This window comes from Bubalus bubalis, chromosome 6, assembly GCF_019923935.1.
Source record: "Bubalus bubalis isolate 160015118507 breed Murrah chromosome 6, NDDB_SH_1, whole genome shotgun sequence".
In the NCBI taxonomy this organism is placed as follows: Eukaryota; Metazoa; Chordata; class Mammalia; order Artiodactyla; family Bovidae; genus Bubalus; species Bubalus bubalis.
Genome location: NC_059162.1, coordinates 65821109 through 65844337, shown reverse-complemented (window position 1 = coordinate 65844337; position 23229 = coordinate 65821109). Strand labels below are relative to the sequence as shown.

The following is a 23229-nucleotide window of genomic DNA, read 5'->3' as shown; positions in this document are numbered from 1 at the left end:
CAAACTCAGCAGAAAGTTCACAAAGCTCAGTCTCAGATTCCAGAAGACCTCCAGTTAAGGTAGGAGGTCCTCGCTCCTATGGCCGGAGGGACATGCCTAATGAAATCTTAATTCCTTCACAATCTCTCATTTCTTGTTTCCTTGAACCTCCCGCGAACAGGCGGGCAGCAGTGGGCACAATTGAGGGACTCTGGAGAAGCTACTCCTCAGCATGTCCCAAAGGCGCTATCTGCTGAGCCCCAGTAGCTGCGACACGTCGAGGGGGCTTTAATGCCTGTCACTCCAAATCTTTGTTGTGAGGAGACAAAAACTGAGGAACATACACTCGCGTGACACCTCCTGTAGCCCTTGGCACACTGACAAAACTGTCGGTTTACCTGCCTGCCTCCCTGAGTACAAGGCATGGTCTCTGAGGGTGGAGGTTTTATCTTACTCAGCATTTTGCTTTCCAGGGTCTAAGTCCATGTTGAATGAATGAACTTGTAAATGGGAAAAGAGAATGCGCCCTGCCTTACATATGCATTCAGGAAAAGCCCAATCATAATCTGTTCGTTCCAGTGCAGAGTCTGGGTTTTGAATACCAGCTGACTGCACAACTCTATCAGTTCAATCACTTTGGGTGAAGTCTCTGAAGTTTCATTTTCATACTTTGAGAAATATGGATGCTAGTAAAGTTTACTGTATAAGATTGAAGAAACTAGGGAAATGTATGTAGCCCCATAGATCAGTGCCAAATACATAGTTAAATGAACAAAAAATTGTAAACTATTAGTTTTATTGTAATTTCTTATTAATAATTGCATTTCATGCATGCTTAGATGTGGGCTACTGAGGGGACCAAACATCTTTGCACCTTTTTCTTGTGCTGAGCAGATCTCTCTTTTTTCTTGTTCTCTGTCTCTTTTTTCTTTAGGGAAAAAGAAACTTAACAGCAGTTGGCTTGCTGTTTCCTGCTCATTTGCTGCTTTGAGTTTCACTTTCCTTTCTCAGGAACAGGAAGCCACTGATTTCAACAGAACCTTTAGTCTCCAAACTCTGGCTAGTCCATAAGTGTGACAGAGCAGTTAACACTGCAGTAAGCCTTGTCCCATTCTGAAAAGCTGGTAAGTGACTTGCTGCCATCCAACGTTTCCTAACTGTGGGCAAAGAAATTTGCTTGTTTTTCTTTCTTTGAAGAAGAGTTTCAAGTGAAATCGCTACTAAGATATGCTTTTTGCTTTTGTTGGTTTTGTTTTTTAATGAATATTTCAAATACAGGGAATACAGAGAATACATAAACTTTACTGTAATCTTATACATTTCTGGTTTTTTAAACGATTTGCTTTATTAATAAGAATAGTTTTTTTCTTGAAAACTTCAAGGCATTACAGATCTCACGGAAATTATTGATGAATCTCTCTTATATTTTCTTCACTTCCCTTACTTTCTAGAGAGAAATTGTACCCAGACTTTGTCATAAATTATTGTCATGTTTGTTTTTAATGCTCTTTTACTGTATATATGTGTGTATTTAAATGACCTCCAGTATTGCTTTGTAAATTAACAGTTTATTTATGGTATCATACTAAGATTCTCATTCTCCACTTGTTTCCTTCCCGTCAATATGAATTCTTTGAGATTTATCTGCGTTAAGACAAATAGGTCTAATTCAGTTAGTTCAATGCTCTTTAGTATTTCCTTTTATCAATATGCAAAAATTTGTACATCCAATCTTCTAACATCACCATAAACAATGATGCTATGCACGTTGTTTCCAAAATGATGCATGGCCGTCAGGACAATGTAAATATTCTTGAATTGCTATATCCTGGTCATCTGTTTCACTGAACTTTTGTTTGATGTGAAGTGATATCCCATTGTTGTTTAATTTACAGTTTCTTGTCACTAGAATTCTTGAACATTTTTTCATATGTTTATAGTCCATTTAAGTTACTTCCACTTGTGAATTTCTTGTTCACATACTTTGACTACTTTTCTATTAGGTTGTTTGTGGTTTCTTTATTGTTCATAAGTGGGATAGTATTTGTAAGATATATGATGTTTTAAGGTTGCATTTGTTGTACCTTTTTTGTAAAATATTTTAAGTTTTAATGTAGTTAAATTTATTTTTCTTTCCTTTATAATTTGTACTATTGGTATCTTATTTTAGAAATCCTTCCCAATGCAAAGGTTGTAATGACAACATCTCATACTTCCTTCTAAAATTTTTTTTACATTTAGTGCTTCATATCAACTGGAATTTACTTTTGAAAATGTTATGAGATTATGAGGATGATATGACTTAATTAAAAATTTCTTTCCTATAGAGCTATTACCTCCCCTTCAAGCTGAGTAAACAGTTGTGTTAAGTTTGTATTTGGTTTAGGTTGTTCTTAATTTCACTTTCTGCTTTATCTCATGTTTATTTCTTTGAAATTGTACCCAGCAGTAAAGTCTCCACATGTAAACTTGGCATTCAGCTTTGTTTTCCAGGGCACCCCACCTATGAAAGTGGGTCAGTCTCAGGGCTCTTGACCATCTTAATGCCATGGTCACATTTTCCTAATTATCGTAATTTTATATAATTCTTAACTTGTTCATCTTTAAAACTCTCTTGGCTATTCTTTTCTCCTTGAGATATCATGGGAACTTTCAGATTATCTTCTTACATTCAATCGAAAGAATGTTCTTGGGCTTTTGATCACCCTTGTGCTGAACTGAAAGATACATTTTGGAGGAACTGACATAATTTTTAAGAAGGCTTTTGTCATCTAAGAAAATTGGATAGGTCTTTATTTATTTGGGTCATTTTTCATGTCCTTTATAACATTCTTCTTGTAATTATCTCTACAGAAGTTATTTGTATCTTTAAAAAATTTTTCTCCCAGGTACATTATTTTATTTGCTGCTTTTATGAATAAATTTTAAAAATCTACTTCTTTTTTTTCTTTAGGCTTGTTAATATTTTGCTGAAGATTTTAAAAAATATTTATTTATTTTTAATTGCTTGATGATTTGCTTACAGTATTACACCTGTATTTAGGAGTGAGACTAGCTTGCAGTGTTCCTGCTTGCAATGCCATTGTAATGTGTTGGTCTCTATTCTCTTGAAGTGTTTTTTTAAGATTCTAATGTTTAGCACTCAAAGTTTGGTTTAGTTATCGGACCCACTTATTTTTGCAATTTATTTGTGGGAAGTCTTTAATGGTGAGTTTTATTTTTTAGAATAGCTATGGGACTATTCTTTTTTTTTTTTTTCTATTTATTTTCATGCAGTTTTGGTAAGTTTTTCTCAGAACTGGCCCACTTCAAATGTGCCTGTTTTCAAATTTACTTTTTTTAAATTGTTCAGCTTAAAAAATGTTTTTACTGTTTGTAGCATATGTACTGATATTCTTGTCTATGTTCTTGATTTTGGTACATTGTCCCTCCCCCCAGCCATTTTTTGTTTATCAATATCAGCAATGTTTTACCAACTTTATTATTTATACTTTTTGAAAACTAACATTGGTTCTGTTAATTTTCTCTTTGTATATTTATTTTTGCTTTATTAAGTTTGGCTTTTACTTTTACTATTTACTTTCTTTTGTGTGTGTGTGTAATTGGCAATTTTCCCCTGACTTGTGAAGCTGAATTTTATATTATTCATTTTCAGTCTTTCTTCTTTTCTAATACATATATTTAATTATAAACACTTTTTACAGCATGTTTTAGCTTCATTTAACAAGTCTTGACAATAATTATCATTTAGTCAATTTTCCAGATCTTATTAAGTTTTCTTATTTGATCAATGGACTTCCTAGTACTGAGTGAAGTCACTCAGTCGTGTCTGACTCTTTGTGACCCATGGACTGTGTAGCCTGCCAGGCTCCTCAATCCATGGGATTTTCCAGGCAAGAATACTGGAGAGGGTTGCTATTTCCTTCTCCAGGGGATCTTCCCGACCCAGGGATTGAACCCAGGTCTCCTGCACTGTGGGCAGACTCTTTAACATCTGAGCCACCAGAGATTTCTTTATTTTCTAATGTATTAGGGAATCTATTTTATGTTTGAAATATTTTGAGACTTGCTTGCTTTTTGAGCTTTGTATGACTACTTTGATATCTGCCATATTCTTTCTTTCTCTCATTCTTAGACTTTAGTTGCATAGATATCCTCTCATTTTACTATACTGTCTACTCTCTTTGGTCCTTTGTTCTTTTTCCTTCTCTTTGTCTCATTTTTTCATTTGATATAGCTTCTTCCAACTAATTCTTTCTTTCAAGTGTGTTTAACCTTCAATTTATTTTTCAGAAATAAATTGAATTTATTTCAGATATTTATTTTTAAAGTCTAGAATTCCCTTCAATTCCCACCCTCCATTTTCTGTCAGCCATTTAATCTTATCTTTTACTTATTTGAATACACCAAGCTTGTATGCTAAGTTGCTTCAGGCATGTCTGACTGATATCGACCCTACGGACTATAACCTGCCAGGCTCCTCTATCCATGGGATTCTCCAGCAAGAAGACTGGGGTGCACCACCACGCCCTCCTCCAAGGGATCTTCCTGGCCCTGGGATCAAACCCACCTCTCCTGTAGCTCTTGCATTGCAGTCGGATTCTTTAGGGATGAGCCACCAGGGAAGCCCACACAAAGCTCAGTTGTTTAAAAATCACTGTGGGCTTCCCTGGTGGCTCAGAGGTTAAAGTGTCTGCCTGCAATGCGGGAGACCTGGGTTTGATCCCTGGGTTGGGAACATCCCCTGGAGAAGGAAATGGAAACCCACTCCAGTATTCTTACCTGGAGAACTCCTGGACAGAGGGGCCTGGTGGGCTACAGTCCACAGGGTCACAAAGAGTCGAGCACGACTGAGCGACCTCATTTTCACTTTCAACTTAATTATCAGTATGGATTTGTCTCTATTTTCTGTTTTTTTTCTCTTGGTTTTCTATCATGTTGTTTTGTCTGCTCTCTGGTGTTTATGATGAGTGTGAGACATTGACTATCAAGAAAATGTAGACCTCATTTAAAGTTAAGAAAATTTTCTCTTCACTCAGACAAAATTTATTTTGCATCTGTCCTATATAGCTAGAGACATTGGCAAGTCTCATTTGTCTTAATCCTATTATAGATTAGATTGAGAAGATGAGAGTTGGAATTAAGTCTGTTTCAGTCCATTGGTGGTTCTTCCCTATTCAGTTCAATTCAGTCGCTCAGCTGTGTCCTACTCTTTGTGATCCCAGGGACTGCAGCATGCCAGGCTGCAGTCCATGTCCATCACCAACTCCTGGAGCTTGTTCAAACTCATGTACATCGAGTTGGTGATGCTGTCCAACCATCTCATCCTCTCTTGTTCTTTTCTCCTTCTGCCTTCAATCTTTCCCAGCATCAGGATCTTTTCCAATGAGTCAGCTCTTCGCAACAGGTGACCAAAGTACTGGAGCTTCAGCTTCAGCATCAGTCCTTCCAATGGATATTCAGAACTGATTTATTTTAGGATTGACTGGTTTGAACTCCTTGCAGTCCAAGGGACTCTCAAGAGTCTTCTCCAACACCACAGTTCAAAAGCATCAATTCTTCGATGCTCAGCTTTCTTTATAGCCCAACTCTCACATCCATACAAGACTACTGGAAAAACCATAACTTTGACTAGACAGACATTTGTTGCAAAGTAATATCTCTGCCTTTTAATATGCTGTCTAGGTTGGTCATAGCTTTTCTTTCAAGGAGCAGTCGTCTTTTAATTTCATGACTGCAGTCACCATCTGCAGTGATTTTGGAGCTCAAAAAAAATAAAGTCTCTCACTATTTCCATTGTTTTCCCATCTATTTGCCATGAAGTGATGGGACCAGATGCCATGATCTTTGTTTTCTGAATGGAGAATTTTAAGCCAACTTTTTCACTCTCCTCTTTCACTTTCATCAAGAGGCTCTTTAGTTCTTCTTTGCTTTCTTACATAAAGCAGGTAAGATGGTCTGGTATTCCCATCTCTTTTAGAATTTTCCACAGTTTGTTGTGATCCACACAGTCAAAGGCTTTGGCATAGTCAATAAACCAGCAGCAGATGTTTTCTGGAACTTTCTTGCTTTTTTGACGATCCAGCAGATGTTGGCAATTTGATCTCTGGTTCCTCTGCCTTTTCTAAATCCAGCTTGAACATCTGGAAGTTCATGGTTCATGTACTGTTTAAGCCTGGTTTGGAGAATTTCTTAGCAGCTTCTGAATTTGACAGATGCAACAATGCCAAGTTTACCTCTCTGCAGTCACTTCTTTTCCAAATCTTAGCCAATAATATAATTCTTTACTGCTTTGTTTTCTCTCCAATGCTTTCAAATATATTTATATCACAGTTACCCTTGTTTTTAATTTTTCTTATTGAAAGTAATGGCATGATGGCTAATGTTCTAGCCATCATGGACTTTCCTACCTATTAAATCCTCTCATGTTTCAATTTCTTTCTTTGTGCACTGTTTTTTGAATTGATTTCTCATTTCTATAATCAGATTCATGGATTGGTAAAATAGGCCCTCATTCCAGCCACCTATTTTTGTAAAAAAGTTTCTATTTGAACACTGTCATGAGCTTTGTTTATGACTGCTTTTGCCTTATGTTGGCAAAGTTGAGTAACTGTGGTAAAAACAATATGACCCCCAAATCTTAAAATTTTTACTATGTGTTATTAAGAAAAAGTGTGATGATCTCTGCTCTAATTCATTAATTTTTCTCTACTTTTTAAATCCAGTCTCTAGTTTGTTTTTCCTATTGACTTAAAAAAATTAATGATATTTAAATGTCTAAATTATCTACTTTTCATATCTATCCATTAATGTTATATATATTAAAATATATAATATATTTGTATATGTATATACATTCAGTTCAGTTCAGTCACTCAGTCATGTCCAACTCTTTGTGACCCCATGAATTGCAGCACGTCAGGCCTCCCTGTTCATCACAAACTCCCGGAGTTCACCCAAACTCTTGTCCATTGAGTCGGTGATGGCATCCAGCCATCTCATCCTCTGTTGTCCCCTTCTCCTCCTGCCCCCAATCCCTCCCAGCATCAGAGTCTTTTCCAATGAGTCAACTCTTCGCATGAGGTGGCCAAAGTATTGGAGTTTCAGCTTTAGCATCATTCCTTCCAAAGAACACCCAGGACTGAGAATGGACTGGTTGGATCTCCTTGCAGTCCAGGGGACTCTCAAGAGTCTTCTCCAACACCACAGTTCAAAAGCATCAATTCTTTGGCGCTCAGCCTTCTTCACAGTCCAACTCTCACATCCATACATGACCACAGGAAAAACCATAGCCTCGACTAGACAGAGCTTTGTTGGCAAAGTAATGTCTCTGCTTTTGAATATGTTATTTAGGTTGGTCATAACTTTCCTTCCAAGGAGTGAGCATCTTTTAATTTCATGGCTGCAATCACCATCTGCAGTGATTTTGGAGCCCCCTAAAATAAAGTCTGACACTGTTTCCCCATCTATTTCCCATGAAGTGATAGGACCGGATGCCATGATCTTCGTTTTCTGAATGTTGAGATTTAAGCCAACTTTTTCACTCTCCTCTTTCACTTTTATCAAGAGGCTTTTGAGTTCCACTTCACTTTCTGCCATAAGGGTGGTGTCATCTGCACATCTGAGGTTACTGATATTTCTCCCGGCAATCTTGATTCCAGCTTGTGTTTCTTCCAGCCCAGTGTTTCTCATGATGTACTCTGCATATAAGTTAAATAAGCAGGGTGACAATATACAGCCTTGACGTACTCCATTTCCTAATTGGAACCAGTCTGTTGTTCCATGTCCAGTTCTAACTGTTGCTTCCTGACCTGCATATACATATGTGTGTGTATATAGTTCTTTACACTCCAAGTCCAAATAACATGTTTTAATTGGGTCAGTGACTAAAGAACTCACTGAAACTAGTATAGCAGAAATCACAATACTGTACTGCTCTCTGAAACTATTAAATTTTTTTTCCTACTAGATACAGAACAATGGCAGTGACAACCACATTGACATGGAATGAGGAAAGAAGTTTTCAAAAGCTGCTTGGAAATGTTTCTCTGAGACTTCTTTATAAATCTAGTGTCCATGGAAGAAGCACTGTAAACATGCAGAATAGGTGCCGTTGTCAAGGACCCATTGTAACAGTGATTTATCATTCCAACAATATTTTTGGTGTCTTTACGCTTGGGCATAGTTCTGAAATGTCTGAAAGTTTTACAGAGCCAAATGCTTCCTTCTTTTTTTCACTTCAAAAGAATGAAACAATGGAAATGAAAACTGTAGTTTTAAATTCAACAGTGTCATTTTATCATAATAACCTGACATTTTATTTCTCTAGTTATTGCGATCAAAAATTATCTCTAAATTTTGAAGAAAGTCGCATTTATATACCTAGAATTTTTGAGGAAGAATTAATAGTAAAATCTCACTCAAAGTCCACATTTTTAGAATGTGAAGTTTTTCGAGTTGAAGGTATGTTAATTTGTACATTACTAAGTTCTGATTCTAGTCTTTGTGTTTGGTAACTCATAATTAATCTACAAGAACAAGAAAAAAGAAGACAGACAAGTGAATTTCATATTACACATTTTTTAATAACCTCCAAAATGAAACATGGAAGGCATAAAGGTTATGGGGTTATCACCCAGAAAATGTAGGCAGCTTTGGCCAAAGTAAGTTGAGAAGTATGAATGAAGGGATGGAGATGGAGAGAGAAGTTTCATTATTTTGACACGTGACACCTTTTGAGTTAGCCCTGGGACTCCTAGGCATAATTATACTAGTTTGCAGAGTGACTTCTACAAAGAAGATACTTTTAGCTCCCCTTAATCTCATTATGCTGCCAACCCTAATTCCTAACCAAACAGCTCATCTGGGTTATGCAAAAAGACTCAATGCCCTATTTAGAAGTTAGACTTGGTCACATTTAATCAGACAAGCTTAAAAATTGTTATGCCGTGTTTATTTCCTTTAGGAATTAAGGATGAGGCAGGCTACATAAACAGGATAACAAGAGCAACACAGTAAGTTAGTTTCTTGAACTATCTATTACTCATTTCATTTAGATCAACTGTATGAATGGCACTGACAGTGAGATTAAAAATCATGTTACTTGGAGTGATAAAAATCAGTTACAGTGTTCCTGACATAATGTGTTGAAGACAATTTAGAACAGCAACAAAAACAAAACCACTACCAGCTGAAATTTTTTAAGATCCACGTGATGGCAGTTTGACTTCATGTTTCACTTTGGTTCTGTTAGATTCAAAGTTTTCCAGAGTTGAGAAGACTATTTTAGATAATTCCTCTGAATCCTTGTTTTGAGAATCAAGTTTTCAGAAAAACCTCAGAAAATTTTAAAAACAAAGTCCCCTCTTCCCACTTATAGATAAACACCTGCATTGCATATATCTTATTTCTGTTTCCTCTTAATGTAACATTGTTACTGAAAATTCATTTTCAGTGTTGTTATTTCTTATTATATTATGGGGTCTAAGGCTAATAGTTTAGAAATTATTTGGTTGCTGGTTAGTTTAACTTAGTCAGATATAGATAAGTACATTTGCTTCAAGCACAAAATGTATAACCTTAGACCCTTTCAAGTTATATAAAAGAAGATGCTAATATCAAAATAATAAATAAGTGTTAAAACATGCTTTTTAGCAGGAAGAAAAGCTCAGCAGAATTATATTGTTCCTTATGGAAGTTTGGCTGTTGTATTTAACTACTGCACTTTTCCAGGCACAGAAATAGTCTCCTAGCAGATGTCAGAGCCTACAGTCCCTATGCAGACTTGGTTTCAGAAATCCGTATTCTCTTGCTGGGTCCGGTTGGGTCTGGAAAGTCCAGTTTTTTCAATTCAGTGAAGTCCATTTTCCAAGGCCATTTGACTCGCCAAGCCATAGTGGGATCTGATGTCACCAGCATTACTGAACAGGTAAGTTATTTCAGGATTTCCTGAGGATTTTGTTTTATAGGTTACAATTATGAGGTCTGTTAATTTCTTTGGCACTTTCTCTCAATAGCTTAACCTCCTAATCTATGAATAATTAAATGCTAAATCAAATGTAAAACAGGAATAAAAATTGAATTATAATTTTCCCCCATGAGTTATATTAGACAGAGAAGCTTTCCATTTTAATGGACATAAGCAGTTTTAAGAAGAATGCTTTTTGGTATTTGCAAAAAATAATAAATGTTTAAAAACTTTGTAGAAATCTTTGTCCATTTTATTTGATACATATATATTTACTCATGTCCCACATGATTTTGCCTGGATTGAAATTATTTTCTCTTTTTTTGTAATAAAATAATGAAAATTATGTATTGTAACACTTTTGCATTATATGAGATCATTTAATAGAAAATGATCATGAGAAGCAAAACCTTCATGGGGTAAATCAGTCTACCAATGCTCCTATAAAGACTATCTTATTTGTAAATAAATATATTTAAGGAAATAAGTACTAATGCCATTTTTAAAACTGTTATGCTAAAGATCTTTGATTTACAGTGCAATATTTATCTAGAAGCTTCCATTCTATGCTTGTCAATATCATGTAATCAACAAAAGGAATAAAGGGAATTAATAGAAAATATTAATGTATTGAATATTATCTAACTCTAATTAGAATTAATTTCTTTCATGTTGAGGTACCAATAAACCCCATTCACTTAGATCAAAATCTCCAGTGGAATTGTTTTAGGCATTTTTATGAAGCAATGGGTACTTTGACTCCTTCACAAATGACAATAGGTTACAGAGGAATTCTCCACTTCCTGGTTTGGACTGAAAGAACTGAGTATCGTTTGGTGTCTCTGAGAAGCCTTTTTCTTTGTGATTCTTCCCAAATCTTCTATAGTTGAGTCTATGTTGAAAGTGTATTTGACCAATAAATGAAATTTTTTCAGAGTTATCCTGAAAAATATTCTTGGGATCAGATGGAATGTGTCTAGAAAAGAAACTTTGTTAAAGTGAAAAGTGAAAGTGAAAGTTCCTCAGTTGTTTCTGACTCTTTGTGACCCCATGGACTGTCCATGGAATTCTCCAGGCCAGAATACTGGAGTAGGTAGTCTTTTCCTTCTCCAGTGGATCTTCCCAACAGGGATTGAACCCAGGCCTCCTGCACTGCAGGCAGATTCTGCATGCAAAGTGCTCCCAATGCATGTCAAAATATGGTGGTTGTAAGCTGAGCTTTTCTCATGGAATATCATATTTGATTGAAAAGACAACTGAAAGACTTGCTTATTTATACTTGGATATTTGGTAGACATTTTGGGGAAAAATGCACGAAATGAGGGTATCACTTCAAGGATAACAACCTACAGTGTTTGTTGTCAAAGTTAACATTTGAGCTTTTAAGAAAAAGAGCATGAGGAAGTTTGTATCCACTACTTTGAGCTTGAAAACTTAAGAACTTAAAGACTTATCTAATGAGATTAATGATGGTATTAACAAATATGATATTTTAATATTGTACAATGAAATGTACCAATATTTGGAAGATCCAGATAAGCCAGTGAACCAATACTTTCAAATGACCAATGCATCAAGTTACAAAATCATGGATGGATAAAAAATATATTCAAAGTGTAAAATAGATCAATGAACTTAATGTCATAGTTTGAAAGTATCACAGATTTCACATTGCAGGTAACCTTTGAGAAATTATCACTTGTTCAGCTTTGATGTATTATTAATGAGCAATGTCCATAATTCTCTGAAAGCTGTTAAATTAAATACTCCCTCCTCGCCTACTACCTGTATGTGTGAGGTCAGATTTTTTCATATACTTCAACCAAAACAGTATATCACAAGAGATTGAATGCAGAGGCAACTATGAGAATCTTGCTGTTTTCTATTGATTCAGACATTAAAAAGAATTGTAAAAAGTATATCAATCCCACTCTTTTCTATAATTTTTTGAAAGTAGTTTTTTCCTAAAATTGTTAGATTAATATATAACAGGTTCATATTGTATTTTTAAATAATTTAAGAAATATTAAAAATTTTTGTTTTAATTTCTAGTATGTTGCACATAAATAGATAAGACCCACATGAATAAAATATCTTTGGGAGCCTCAATAACTTTTAAGAAACTTAGTTGATCTTGAGACCAAAATGTTTGAGGACCACAGTATAAATATTAACAAGTTTTTCTTCTTATTATTACATCTTGAAGGCTAGTTGAAGAGTGAACTTTTATACTGCTGTGTTTTGCTTTACAGTATAGGATATATTCTATTAAAGATGGAAAAAATGGCCAATCTCTGCCATTTATGTTGTGTGACTCCATGGGGCTGGATGAGAAAGAGGGAGTAGGCTTATGTGTGGATGACATACCCCACATCTTAAAAGGCTGTGTTCCAGACAGATATGAGGTAAGAATCCTTCAAAGTCTAGAACATTTCAAATCATTTTCAGCAATGCTTTTCATTGATATTTTATCACATGCATTTCCAATTTTTATAAAGTGGTTTCAACACCAACCAATACTACTGGATTTTAAATTAAAAAATATTTATGTAAAGAAAGCAGATAACTTCTATTATTTTCTACAGCATTAAGAAATATAACCAAAAGGCAAGATTTTACTCATATAGGTTCCAGGAAAAGGTCAGGAGGAACTGTGTTTATATTACTCTTTGCAATGATTCTAAATACTAGGAAAGGAGTAATATAATCTCTTGCACTTTTATAATCACTTAGACAAAATATTGAAACAACTACTCTTAGTTGATATGTGATGTTACATTGAAGGTGAGCAGGCTTCACTACTTAAATACAGCCTAAATACCTGATTTCAAAGGTTGGCTCTGCTACCAATTAGGTGTGTACCCATAAGTAAGTTACATGCTTGTCTCTGTGAGTTTTTTTTTTTTTTTTTAATGTGTGAAATGTAGATAATGATAATGCTGATCTCATAGGTGGCTAAAAAGATTAAATGGAAGATAAACTCTAAGTTCTCAGAAAGTTAAACATTATTGTCACCTTTCTTTTAGGTACTGGGTGCAATAAAATTAGCCTCAATTTCTAAGCAGTGATTTCCTTTCCCTCAATTGTGCTTTGAGATTTGAAGAGACTGAGATTTGAAATTAGCTTTTAAAAATAACATTGTTTGTACTTTTCTGAAATATTTCCATTACGGATAATTAAGTTGTAATTGGAGAAGGCAATAGCAACCCACTCCAGTACTCTTGCCTGGAAAATCCCATGGACGGAGGAGCCTGACGGGCTGCAGTCCATGGGGTCGCTAAGAGTCGGACACGACTGAGCGACTTCACTTTTACTTATCACTTTCACTTTTTTTCATTGGAGAAGGAAATGGCAACCCACTCCAGTGTTCTTGCCTGGAGAATCCCAGGGACGGGGGAGCCTGGTGGGCTGCCGTCTATGCGGTCGCACAGAGTCGGACACGACTGACGTGACTTAGCAGCAGCAGCAAGTTGTAATTATATATATATACTTTTTGCCAAAGCAATGAAGTGGGTTGTATTATTTTTTTTTTAATATAATGATGCCATGCTAACAGTGGAGAGGAAGTATGAAAGAATGCTGTGAACTAATCTGGGGCAGGAGTGTCTGGGAGAAGGGAAGTTTTGTGTTGGAAGTTAGTGGCGATCATGCTTGAAACATGAATTGTATCTGAAAGAATTCAGCAGAATTCTTTTAAATGAATGAAAGCATTCTCTTAAATGTTACCTTATATTTCTATAACAGTTTAGTCCCCAAAAACCAATTACACCCCAGCATCCTACTTTCATCACCTCTCCATCACTGAAAGACAGGATCCACTGTGTGGCTTATGTCTTTGATATCAACTCTATGGACAATCTCTCCTTTAAAATGATGGCAAAGCTCAAACAAATTCAAAAAGAAGTAATAAACTGCGGTGAGTTTCAAAACATTTTTACTTTGAAATAAAGATACATTCACAGAAAATTGCAAAAAAATACAGCAAGGTCCCATGTCCCCTTCTTCCAATTTCCAGAGTCCCGGTTTTGTTGGTGGCAGTAGCAGATAGAGATCATTCAAAGGCTTTACTGAAATCCTTAAAGACTAGAATGGCTATGATTTTTTCATCATGTGTGATTTTCCTATGGCTAGATAGAGGAATTACCTCCCCATATTAGGTGACTAGACAAGAAAGATTAAAACCAGGAGATACAACACTCATAAGGCGTGTTATAGCTCTGTTATTTTGTTACATGGGTAGATTCCAGTAACTACCACTACATACAGAACTATTCCATTGCCATGAAAGTCTTTGTCATGGTACCCCCCAACCCTCACCAGTTAATTTTTGGCAGCAATTAATCTCTCCTTTATCTCCATAAGTTTTGAGAATGTTATACAAATGGAATCCCAACAGTATGTCTGATTTGAGGCTGGCTTTCTTCACTCAGTCTAATATCCTTTGAATTACACAAAAGTTGTTATGTATATTAGTTGTTCATTTCTGTTTATTGTTGAGTACTAATTCATGGTATAGATATTCCGTAGTTGTTTTAACCATTCTTTATTAAAGGACTTTTTGATTACTTCTGTTTTTTGGCTATTGCACATAAAGCTCCTTTGAATATTAGTGTGCAGGTTTTTGTGTGGATGTAAGTTTTCTTTCTTCTGGGATCATTCCCCAAAAGTGTGATTGCTGGGTCCTATGCTAACTCTGTGTTTAATTTTTTTAAAGAAAACTCCAAACCACTTCTAAGAATTACTGCACATTTTCTATTTTTACAATATATGAGAGATCCAGATTCTCTAGATTCTTGCTAGTATTTGCAATTATTGCTTTTTTTTTTTTTAATTTAACTTTTCTAGTAGATATATAGTGATAGTTTACATTGCCCTAATGGTGGCTCAGCTGGTAAAGAGTCTGCCTGCAGTGCAGGAGACCTAGGTCAGGAAGATCCCCTGGAGAAGGACATAGCAACCCATTCCAGTATTCTTGCCTGGAAAATCCCATGGATGGAGGAGCCTGGCAGGGTACAGTCCATGGGGTTGCAAAGAGCCGGACACGACTGAGGGACTTCACTTTAATGATTAATTACACTGACCATCTTTTAATGTACTTATTTGCTTGTATATGTCTTCTTCAGTAAAAGATCTCTTCATGTCTTTGACCTGTTTTCTATTTGGACACTTTGTTTTTTTTACTGTTGAATTTTAAAAGACCCATAAATTCTAGATATGATTCATTTGTCAAATATATGGTTTGCAAATAGTTTCTTCCAGTACTCAATTGTCTTTTCAATATCTTAGCAGAGCCTTTCACAAACAAAATATTAAAAATGTTGGTGAACTCCCATTTGTCAATTTTTTCTTTTAAGGATCATGTTTTTCATTTTGTGTCTAAAATCCTTCACCAAGCTTTAAGTCTTGGATTTTTTTGTGTTTTCTTCTAAAAGTTTTATAGTCTTAACATTTTATATTTAAATATGTAATTAATTTTGAGTCACTTTTTGTGTAGGATATGAAGTGTAGGTCAAGTTGTAATTTTTTTATTATTTTATTTTTGCCTATGGATATTCGGTTGCTCCAGGACCATTTGTTGAAAAAACTGTCATTTCTCAATTGTATTGCTTTTGTACCATTATCAAAAATCCATTGTCCTTACTTCTGTGCATCTATTTCTGGGTCTCTATTCTGTTCCCTTGATCTATATGTTCATTCCTCTACCAACATCACACAGTCTTTATCACTGTGGTTATATAATAATAAAAACTATAGGTCTTGAAGTGGGTAAAATAATCCCTTCCACTTTATTCTTATTTGTCAAAATTATTTTATCTATTCTAGTTCCTTTACATTTCTGTAGGAATTTTAGAGTTACTCTGTATATTTCTACAAAAAAAGTCTTAATGGGATGTTGATTGTTTATTAGTTCTAGGAAGACTTTTTTCATCATTAAATTCTTAGGATTTCATGTCATCTCAAATGGGGACTATTTTATTTCTTCTGTCTTAACTTGTATGTGTTTTATTTATTTTTGTTTATCTTACCATCCTGGCTAGTACTTTCAGTTGAATAGTGATGAGAACAAATACCCTTGTTTTGTTTCTGAACTTAGGAGAAGAGATTCAATGTTTCACCACATTAATGTCAACTAAAGTCATTATAGTTTTTAATAGCTGTTCTTTATTAAGTTGAGGAAGTTCTTCTTTATTCCAGCTTCTCTGAGAGTTTTTTTTTTAAAGCATGAATGGCTATTGAATTTTGCCAAATGGTTTTTCTCTATAGATTGATATGATCATGGGAATTGTTTCTCTCTGTAGTCTGTTTATGTCATGGATCATATTGACTGAATTTGAATCTTGAGCCAACTTTATCTCCATAACACAAAACCCATGTGTTCATGGTGCATAATTCCTTTTATATATGCTGAATCCTATTTGATAATATTTTATTAAGAAATTTGGCATCTATATTTATGAGGGATATTGGTCTGTAGTTTTTTTTTTTTTTTTTATTTCTGTAGTGTTTGCCACAGAGAAGGCAATGGCACCCCACTCCAGTACTCTTGCCTGGAAAATCCCATGGACGGAGGAGTCTGGTGGGCTGCAGTCCATGGGGTCGCTAGAGTCGGACACGACTGAATCACTTCACTTTCACTTTTCACTTTCATGTGTTGGAGAAGGAAATGGCAGTCCACTCCAGTTCTTGCCTGGAGAATCCCAGGGACAGGAAAGCCTGGTGGGCTGCCGTCTATGGGGTCACACAGATTCGGACAGGACTGAGCGACTTAGCAGCAGCAGCAGCAGCAGCAGCAGTATTTGTCAGGGTTTGGTCTCAGGTAATATTGGTGTTATAAAATGAGTTAGGAAGTACTCTTTCCTCTTTCATTTTCTGGAAGGGATTGTATTGAATTTTTTTTTTTTTAAACGTTTGGTAGAATTCTCCAATAAAACCATCTGGCCCTGGAGATTTCTTTTTCAGGGATTTTTAAAACCATGAGTTCAATTTAAAAATAGTTTTAGAGCTATTAAAATGATCTATTTCATATTAGATGAGCTGTAGTGTAGTTTGTAGTGTATAGTTTCAGTCTATTTCATCTAAGTTGTCAAATTATGCATGTAGACTTGCTCATAGTATCTTCTCATTCTTTTTATGTCTTTGGGGTCTAAAGAGATATCCCTCTGTCCTTCTTGGGGAAATAGCTGTTAGTAAAGTAGAACTTTGGTTCAGTTACAACCAGTTATTTACTTTGATCTCTATGGTTTTAGGGAAAAGGCAGGGTCCTTAGTAGAACTGTGAAATCAGTGTACTTCACGTTCACAAATGCTCTCAGACAACTCTCCTTGCTTTCTCTCTTCCTTGGGGTTCTTTTTCAGTCTTCAAGATCCAGCAACCACTTTCCCCTCCTGACCAATTTAAAACACACTGTTTGAATGGGATAGTAGCTGATTGCAACTTAGTATACTTTTAATTCCATTTAGAAATAGTCTCTCATGTTGGAAGAAATAATGTCTCCCATTAGAAGAACTTCAGGTCCCATATTGAGATTTCTTGGGAATATTCCATTCTCCTGATCTTAAATTTACCTTACAGAATACTATTTTCACACATATTTAATTATCTTGTTAATACACTACTGTTTATGATATAAATTAACTGATTTATCTACTTGATATAGGTGTAGCACAAGTAGCATTACTTACTAAAGTGAATAATTGCAATGAAGTTCTTCAAGACAACTTCTTAAAGATGAATAATGCTATGATTTCTCAAAGCCAGGTAAAGAATACTTTTTGCAACTAGATAGAATTGTAATAGTTTTATATTTTTTTGTGTGTGTGCATGCTCACACTACATATTCACAGGTAAATGAAGAAATGGATCAATTGGCTGGTTGATTGAAGTTAATACCCTACTTTAAAATAATAATCTGAATTATAATTATATTCAGAAAATAATATTAAGCCATTGTGTTTACTGTTTCTTTCTTAAATTATATTTAAATTCAGTCAAATTTTAGATATAAGACTTACGTTTATTAAATTCTTTTTTCCACAGATACAGAATGTCAACAAGATACTAGGCATTCCTCTTTCTAGAATATTGGTGGTTGACAATTATGCTTCAGAGAGGGAAATGGACCCTGTAAAGGACATTCTGATCCTCTCTGCGCTGAAGCAGATGTTCCGGGCTACGGATGACTTCTTAGAGGATTTGCCTCTTGAGTAAACAGGTGATCTGGCCCTATCCTGCTCCTCTCATGAAGTTTTTGGAAAAACACTAGCTATTTCTCAGTTGGATGGTTGGTACCCATCTGCCTGCAGTAGTCCTGAGCCATGTAACAATATTGCTTTGTTCTCACCCTTTTTTTGTTTTGTTTCCAGATACAACTGCAGGAATGTTCCAGCTCTGCATCAGTTGACTTGATTCAGACACTTGGCCCAAGCTGGAGTTGCTAACAGCCTCTTTGAGATTCTGCTTCTACTTGAGTTTTGCTTTCTGTCCCTGACAATATTTAGCTGATGGTTCCTTCTAAGATCCTTCATACCTCAAGTACAAAGGCCAACCTTGAGCAGTAGTGGGCCAACATATGTTCTATTGCAAACCATCTCTCGTATTTATGCACTATTTACAAATTAATTTCTATGACATCTTTGAATATATCCTCAGAAAAGTTAACTATTCCCTTACTTACTTGTCTTAATTGTTTCAATACTTAATTTAAAACTCAGTGTCAGTACTAACCACATTGAGCATAAAATGGTTAGAGATATCTGCTTCTCTAAATAGTGAGCTTTTCAAGAAGCAGGGTTTGGATTTTGCTTATCTTTGTATTCACAGAAATTCGCACACTGCCTGGAAGGGAGCAAGCATACCTGCTCTTAAGCATATCTCCCGATCTCCCCAGTGTGATAATGTATATTTAAAATTTTCTCCTTATGGAAAGGAAGACTGTGAGAGAATGAAATGCTGGAGATAAATAAAGGAAGGAGAATGTATCACTTAGCTCTGGATGAAAATATGAATTTAAGTTAATTAAAAGAAACAAGTGTTCCCAAGAGATTAACATTTCATTTCTGTGAGAAAAAACAAACATTTTTCCTCTAATGAACCCGTGCCTGATTTTCATTGATTGAATTCCAAACCACCCTAGCCATATTTCCAAAGTAGAGTGATCAAATAAGGTTACTGCTGCTGCTGCTGCCGCTAAGTCACTTCAGTTGTGTCCAACTCTGTGTGACCCCATAGATGGCAGCCCACCAGGCTCCCCCGTCCCTGGGATTCTCCAGGCAAGAACACTGAAGTGGGTTGCCATTTCCTTCTCCAATGCATGAAAGTGAAAAGTGAAAGGGAAGTCTACTACTGCAAGTCAATTATAAGGTTCTTTTATACAAGTACTACCAAATGATTCTAAAGTTCACTGGATAGCTGAAGAAGTTAGAACTATTAATAAAGAAAGATGAAGAATCAGGTTTTCTCTCTTTTTACTTAACTCCTTTCAATTTTCTGTCTTTGTCAAATGAATATGCTTTGGATCAATAGTTCTTTGTATTAATACAATCCAACTTAGAATTATTATCTTTTGGGGGAAGTCCTGGGTATTACAAGGGCAAGAATTCCTTCGGGATAATTATGGGAAAAAGAATATATCCTAAAGCAAATCTACAGGTGAAGCCATGTTCTAATGAATGTCCAGAAGTCATAGTTCAATGGAAGAGATGGATAGGTTCGTTAGAAAATATTTGGGAATAGAATGGTCATAAGTATTGAGGAGTAGAGCCCAAGTAGATGTTGGGAACAAAATTAGAGTGGCAGACAGGATAGTTATGATGTGGATGTAAGGCACAACAGGTCTGGAAAGTAAGGTATGTTTGCCTCCATGTATTCTAGGGAGAAAAAAAAAGCCATAGCTATTGTTGGTTGGAAAAGACAGAAGGTGACTCAAGACCCACCATTGATTTCACCAACTGTAGGGCCATACTTCATCCTTCTCCAGAGTGGTGTCAGCAAAAATCTGGGCAGAGGAAAGTTTTTCTAGATGTAAAATTAGATTCAAAGTGAACTTTATTTGAAAGGATAGCATGGAATACTGTTATGAGGGAGAAGGAGATGCTGAAAAAGATGGGAAGTAATGGAATCATGAACACACTTAAGCAATGAGGGACTGTCTAGGTGAGCCAACATTGTTTGAGAATGTAAATACTGAGGCTTTTTCTTTTTTTTCTATAAAGGGCAGTGTTAGATAATTGATGTCACAATTCTGAATCCTCTGAGTTTACACTACTTTGGGAGCATTTAAACCCCCAATGGAGCTAAATATTTATTTGGAGTTTAGGCTGGAAAGGATTGGTGATGGCAGGAAGCCTCAAAAGGGGTAAACTTTTCTTTAACCTGAGAGAGGACTTTCCCTGACATTGTAGATTCTGCTGATCTTTCTCTACCATCCTGAGAGATAGTAGGACTCACCATTTTGCTGCATTTTAGAAGCCATTCAGGATTTTTTAAACTTTACATAATTTGCAATTCATTTAGTTGTATAGTCCAGCCAAAATTGCTAAAATACTTCTTAGCAAAATAGTGCTAAGGGGCACAGTAGATAAAACAAGGGGAAATATAAGGTAGAATATTGTCTTAAAGTGAGAGGGATGTTGGTGAGATAGTTTAAGTATCAATGCTAGAACCTTTGTGTGGTAGGTGGGGTAGGTGGATGCCACAACATGTTTCTTAATCTACATGTCCATCCATGGATGGATAAAGAAATGAACTATTATTCAACCATAAAAGAAGAAAATTCTGCCATTTTAGACAAAATAGATGGGCCAGAGTATTATGTTAAAAGAAATTAGTCATATAGGGGAGACAAATACTGCATAACATGTCTTAAATGTTAATGAAATGGTGGTGGCCAAGGGCTGAGTGGGAGGGAAATGAGATGTTCATTAAAGGATACAAATTTTCAGTTGTTGCTTAGAGAGTAGTTATTAAATATTTTCACCACACATACAAAGAAGGTAATGATCTGAGATGAGATGATGGGTATGTTAATAAACCATATTGTTTCATAATATATGTTTATTAAATCATGTTGAACATCTAAATTTATATAATGTTTTATATCAGTTATATCTTAATGAAATTAAAAAAAAAAGTAAAAACAAAAGTAATTATTTCTGACAGAAATTTGTAGCATTGTGCAAATTCAACCAGCATCCACCTTAATAAGAGGGGTAGTTACAGTGGGTGATGTGCAAGCCTGTGTCTTCTTTAGAAAACTAATCTTAAAAGATTGTCATGTTGCTTCTTCATGAAAAAGGGAGGCTAATAACTAATTTGGCAAAACTGATCAGGGGACTCAAGTAAGCCTCAGATGATTCAGATACTGGCTGATGATTAATCATCTTGTAGGGACATAACTCCACCTGATGCTAAAGTGGCCACTTGATAGCAAGGCTGATCAAAGTCTTTGTGTTAGTTGCTCGGTTGAGTCTGACTCTTTGAGACTCATTAACTATAGCCCACCAGGCCCCTTTGTCCATGGAGTTCTCCAGGAAAGAATACTGGAGTGGGTAGCCATTCCCTTCTCCAGTGGATCTTCCTGACCAGGGATCAAACCTGTGACTCCTGCATTGTAGCAGATTCTTTACCTTCTGAGCCACAAGGGAAGCTTGATCAAAGTCTTAAGGCATTCCTAAAGCTGTGAGGAAACACAGGTTGGAATCAAGATTTCCAGGAGAAATATCAATAACCTCAGATATGCAGATGACACCACCCTTATGGCAGAAAGTGAAGAGGAACTCAAAAGCCTCTTGATGAAAGTGAAAGAGGAGAGTGAAAAAGTTGGCTTAAAGCTCAACTTTCAGAAAACGAAGATCATGGCATCTGGTCCCATCACTTCATGGGAAATAGATGGGGAAACAGTGGAAACAGTGTCAGACTTTTTTTTTTTTTGGGGCTCCAAAATCACTGCAGATGGTGACTGCAGCCATGAAATTAAAAGACGCTTACTCCTTGGAAGGAAAATTATGACCAACCTAGATAGCATATTCAAAAGCAGAGACATTACTTTTCCAACAAAGGTCCGTCTAGTCAAGACTATGGTTTTTCCTGTGATCATGTATGGATGTGGGAGTTGGACTGTGAAGAAGGCTGAGCGCTGAAGAATTGATGCTTTTGAACTGTGGTGTTGGAGAAGACTCTTGAGAGTCCCCTGGACTGCAAGGAGATCCAACCAGTCCATTCTGAAGGAGATCAGCCCTGGGGTTTCTTTGGAAGGAATGATGCTAAAGCTGAAACTCCAGTGCCTTTGGCCACCTCATGTGAAGAGTTGACTCATTGGAAAAGACTCTGATGCTGGGAGGGTTTGGGGGCAGGAGGAGAAGGGGACGACAGAGGATGAGATGGCTGGATGGCATCACTGACTCAATGGACGTGAGTCTGAGAACTCCGGGAGTTGGTGATGGACAGGGAGGCCTGGCATGCCGCGATTCATGGGGTCGCAAAGAGTCGGACACGACTGAGCGACTGAATTGAACTGAACTGAAAGTTGTGAGAATTTGGATGTCCCCAAATCCCATCCTTAATGTGATGAATGTCTGGGCTAATTTATGGAGGAGAGTAGATTAAATCTGATTTTTGCCCTCAATCTAAGCAAGATGGAATCAAGCCTACAAAACCACTGCAAAAATTTTCTCTGGTGCTGGAGAAAATGCAGGACACTGGGGTTGGTCAGACAATACTTAGGATAATAGTCAGTATCTAGCTGCACACCCCTCACATGGATAGATTCAAGCTATTCCAGGCCCCAGGGAAGAAATGTTGGTGTAAGCAAAACTGCAAGTACAGATGGCAGGAACTCACAAGAGGCAGGGAAAAGATCAACAAGCTGAGCTCAACAGAGGTGGGAAAATCATTACAATTTTTTTAAACAATTTATTTCTTTGGAGTATTTCATGAGAATGCCAGTCTGATATTGATAAAAAAAAATGCAAAGAAAACCACACATAGTTAAGTTTTTGAGCACATTTGTGTTCTATTTTGGTGTTTTGTTGTAGAAGCAATTCAAATGTGAATGGATCACTATAATTTCAATAAGCTTACTATTAATAATAAAAATACAGGTGTGTTATTTTGAGTGTATCAGACCTTGTTCTGCCTGATAGGCAATCAGTGGTTCTATTCTCAATGTAGATTTATAGAGGGAGAATTGTCAAGTCCCCATGACTGACGAGTCCAGGGAGAAAAAATAGCTCATCTACATGGTAGGACTTCAGATATTTCAAATGGGTTGCACATGCAGCTAGAAC

General features: G+C 36.1%; 1 protein-coding gene across 3 annotated transcripts; it reads left to right on the top strand.

The window, feature by feature from the left end:
- The first annotated feature begins 952 nt into the window (after nt 1-952).
- IFI44L (interferon induced protein 44 like) lies at nt 953-19396 on the top strand. 3 transcript variants are annotated; one of them, XM_025288393.3, is made up of 10 exons: nt 953-1103; nt 7949-8086; nt 8309-8442; nt 8945-8993; nt 9712-9907; nt 12199-12351; nt 13691-13862; nt 17604-17704; nt 17984-18158; nt 18310-19396. In XM_025288393.3, exons 2-9 carry the CDS (start codon nt 7959-7961, stop codon nt 18152-18154), a joined length of 1104 nt encoding a protein of 367 aa, XP_025144178.2. In that variant the 5' UTR covers nt 953-1103; nt 7949-7958; the 3' UTR covers nt 18155-18158; nt 18310-19396. The 3 variants fall into 3 exon arrangements, with proteins under 3 accessions (XP_025144178.2, XP_006056718.4, XP_044800743.2); XM_006056656.4 differs by having other exon boundaries at nt 7949-8442; XM_044944808.2 differs by lacking the exon at nt 12199-12351 and having other exon boundaries at nt 7949-8442.
- The last annotated feature ends 3833 nt before the right edge of the window (nt 19397-23229 follow it).

Excerpts from the sequence above, each read along its gene's own strand:
- IFI44L (XM_006056656.4), top strand. The coding sequence starts at position 7,959 with ATGGCAGTGACAACCACATTGACATGGAATGAGGAAAGAAGTTTTCAA. Across the intron at positions 8,443-8,944 it reads TGAAGTTTTTCGAGTTGAAG|GAATTAAGGATGAGGCAGGC; the intron begins GTATGTTAATTT and ends TATTTCCTTTAG. Across the intron at positions 9,908-12,198 it reads TCACCAGCATTACTGAACAG|TATAGGATATATTCTATTAA; the intron begins GTAAGTTATTTC and ends TTTGCTTTACAG.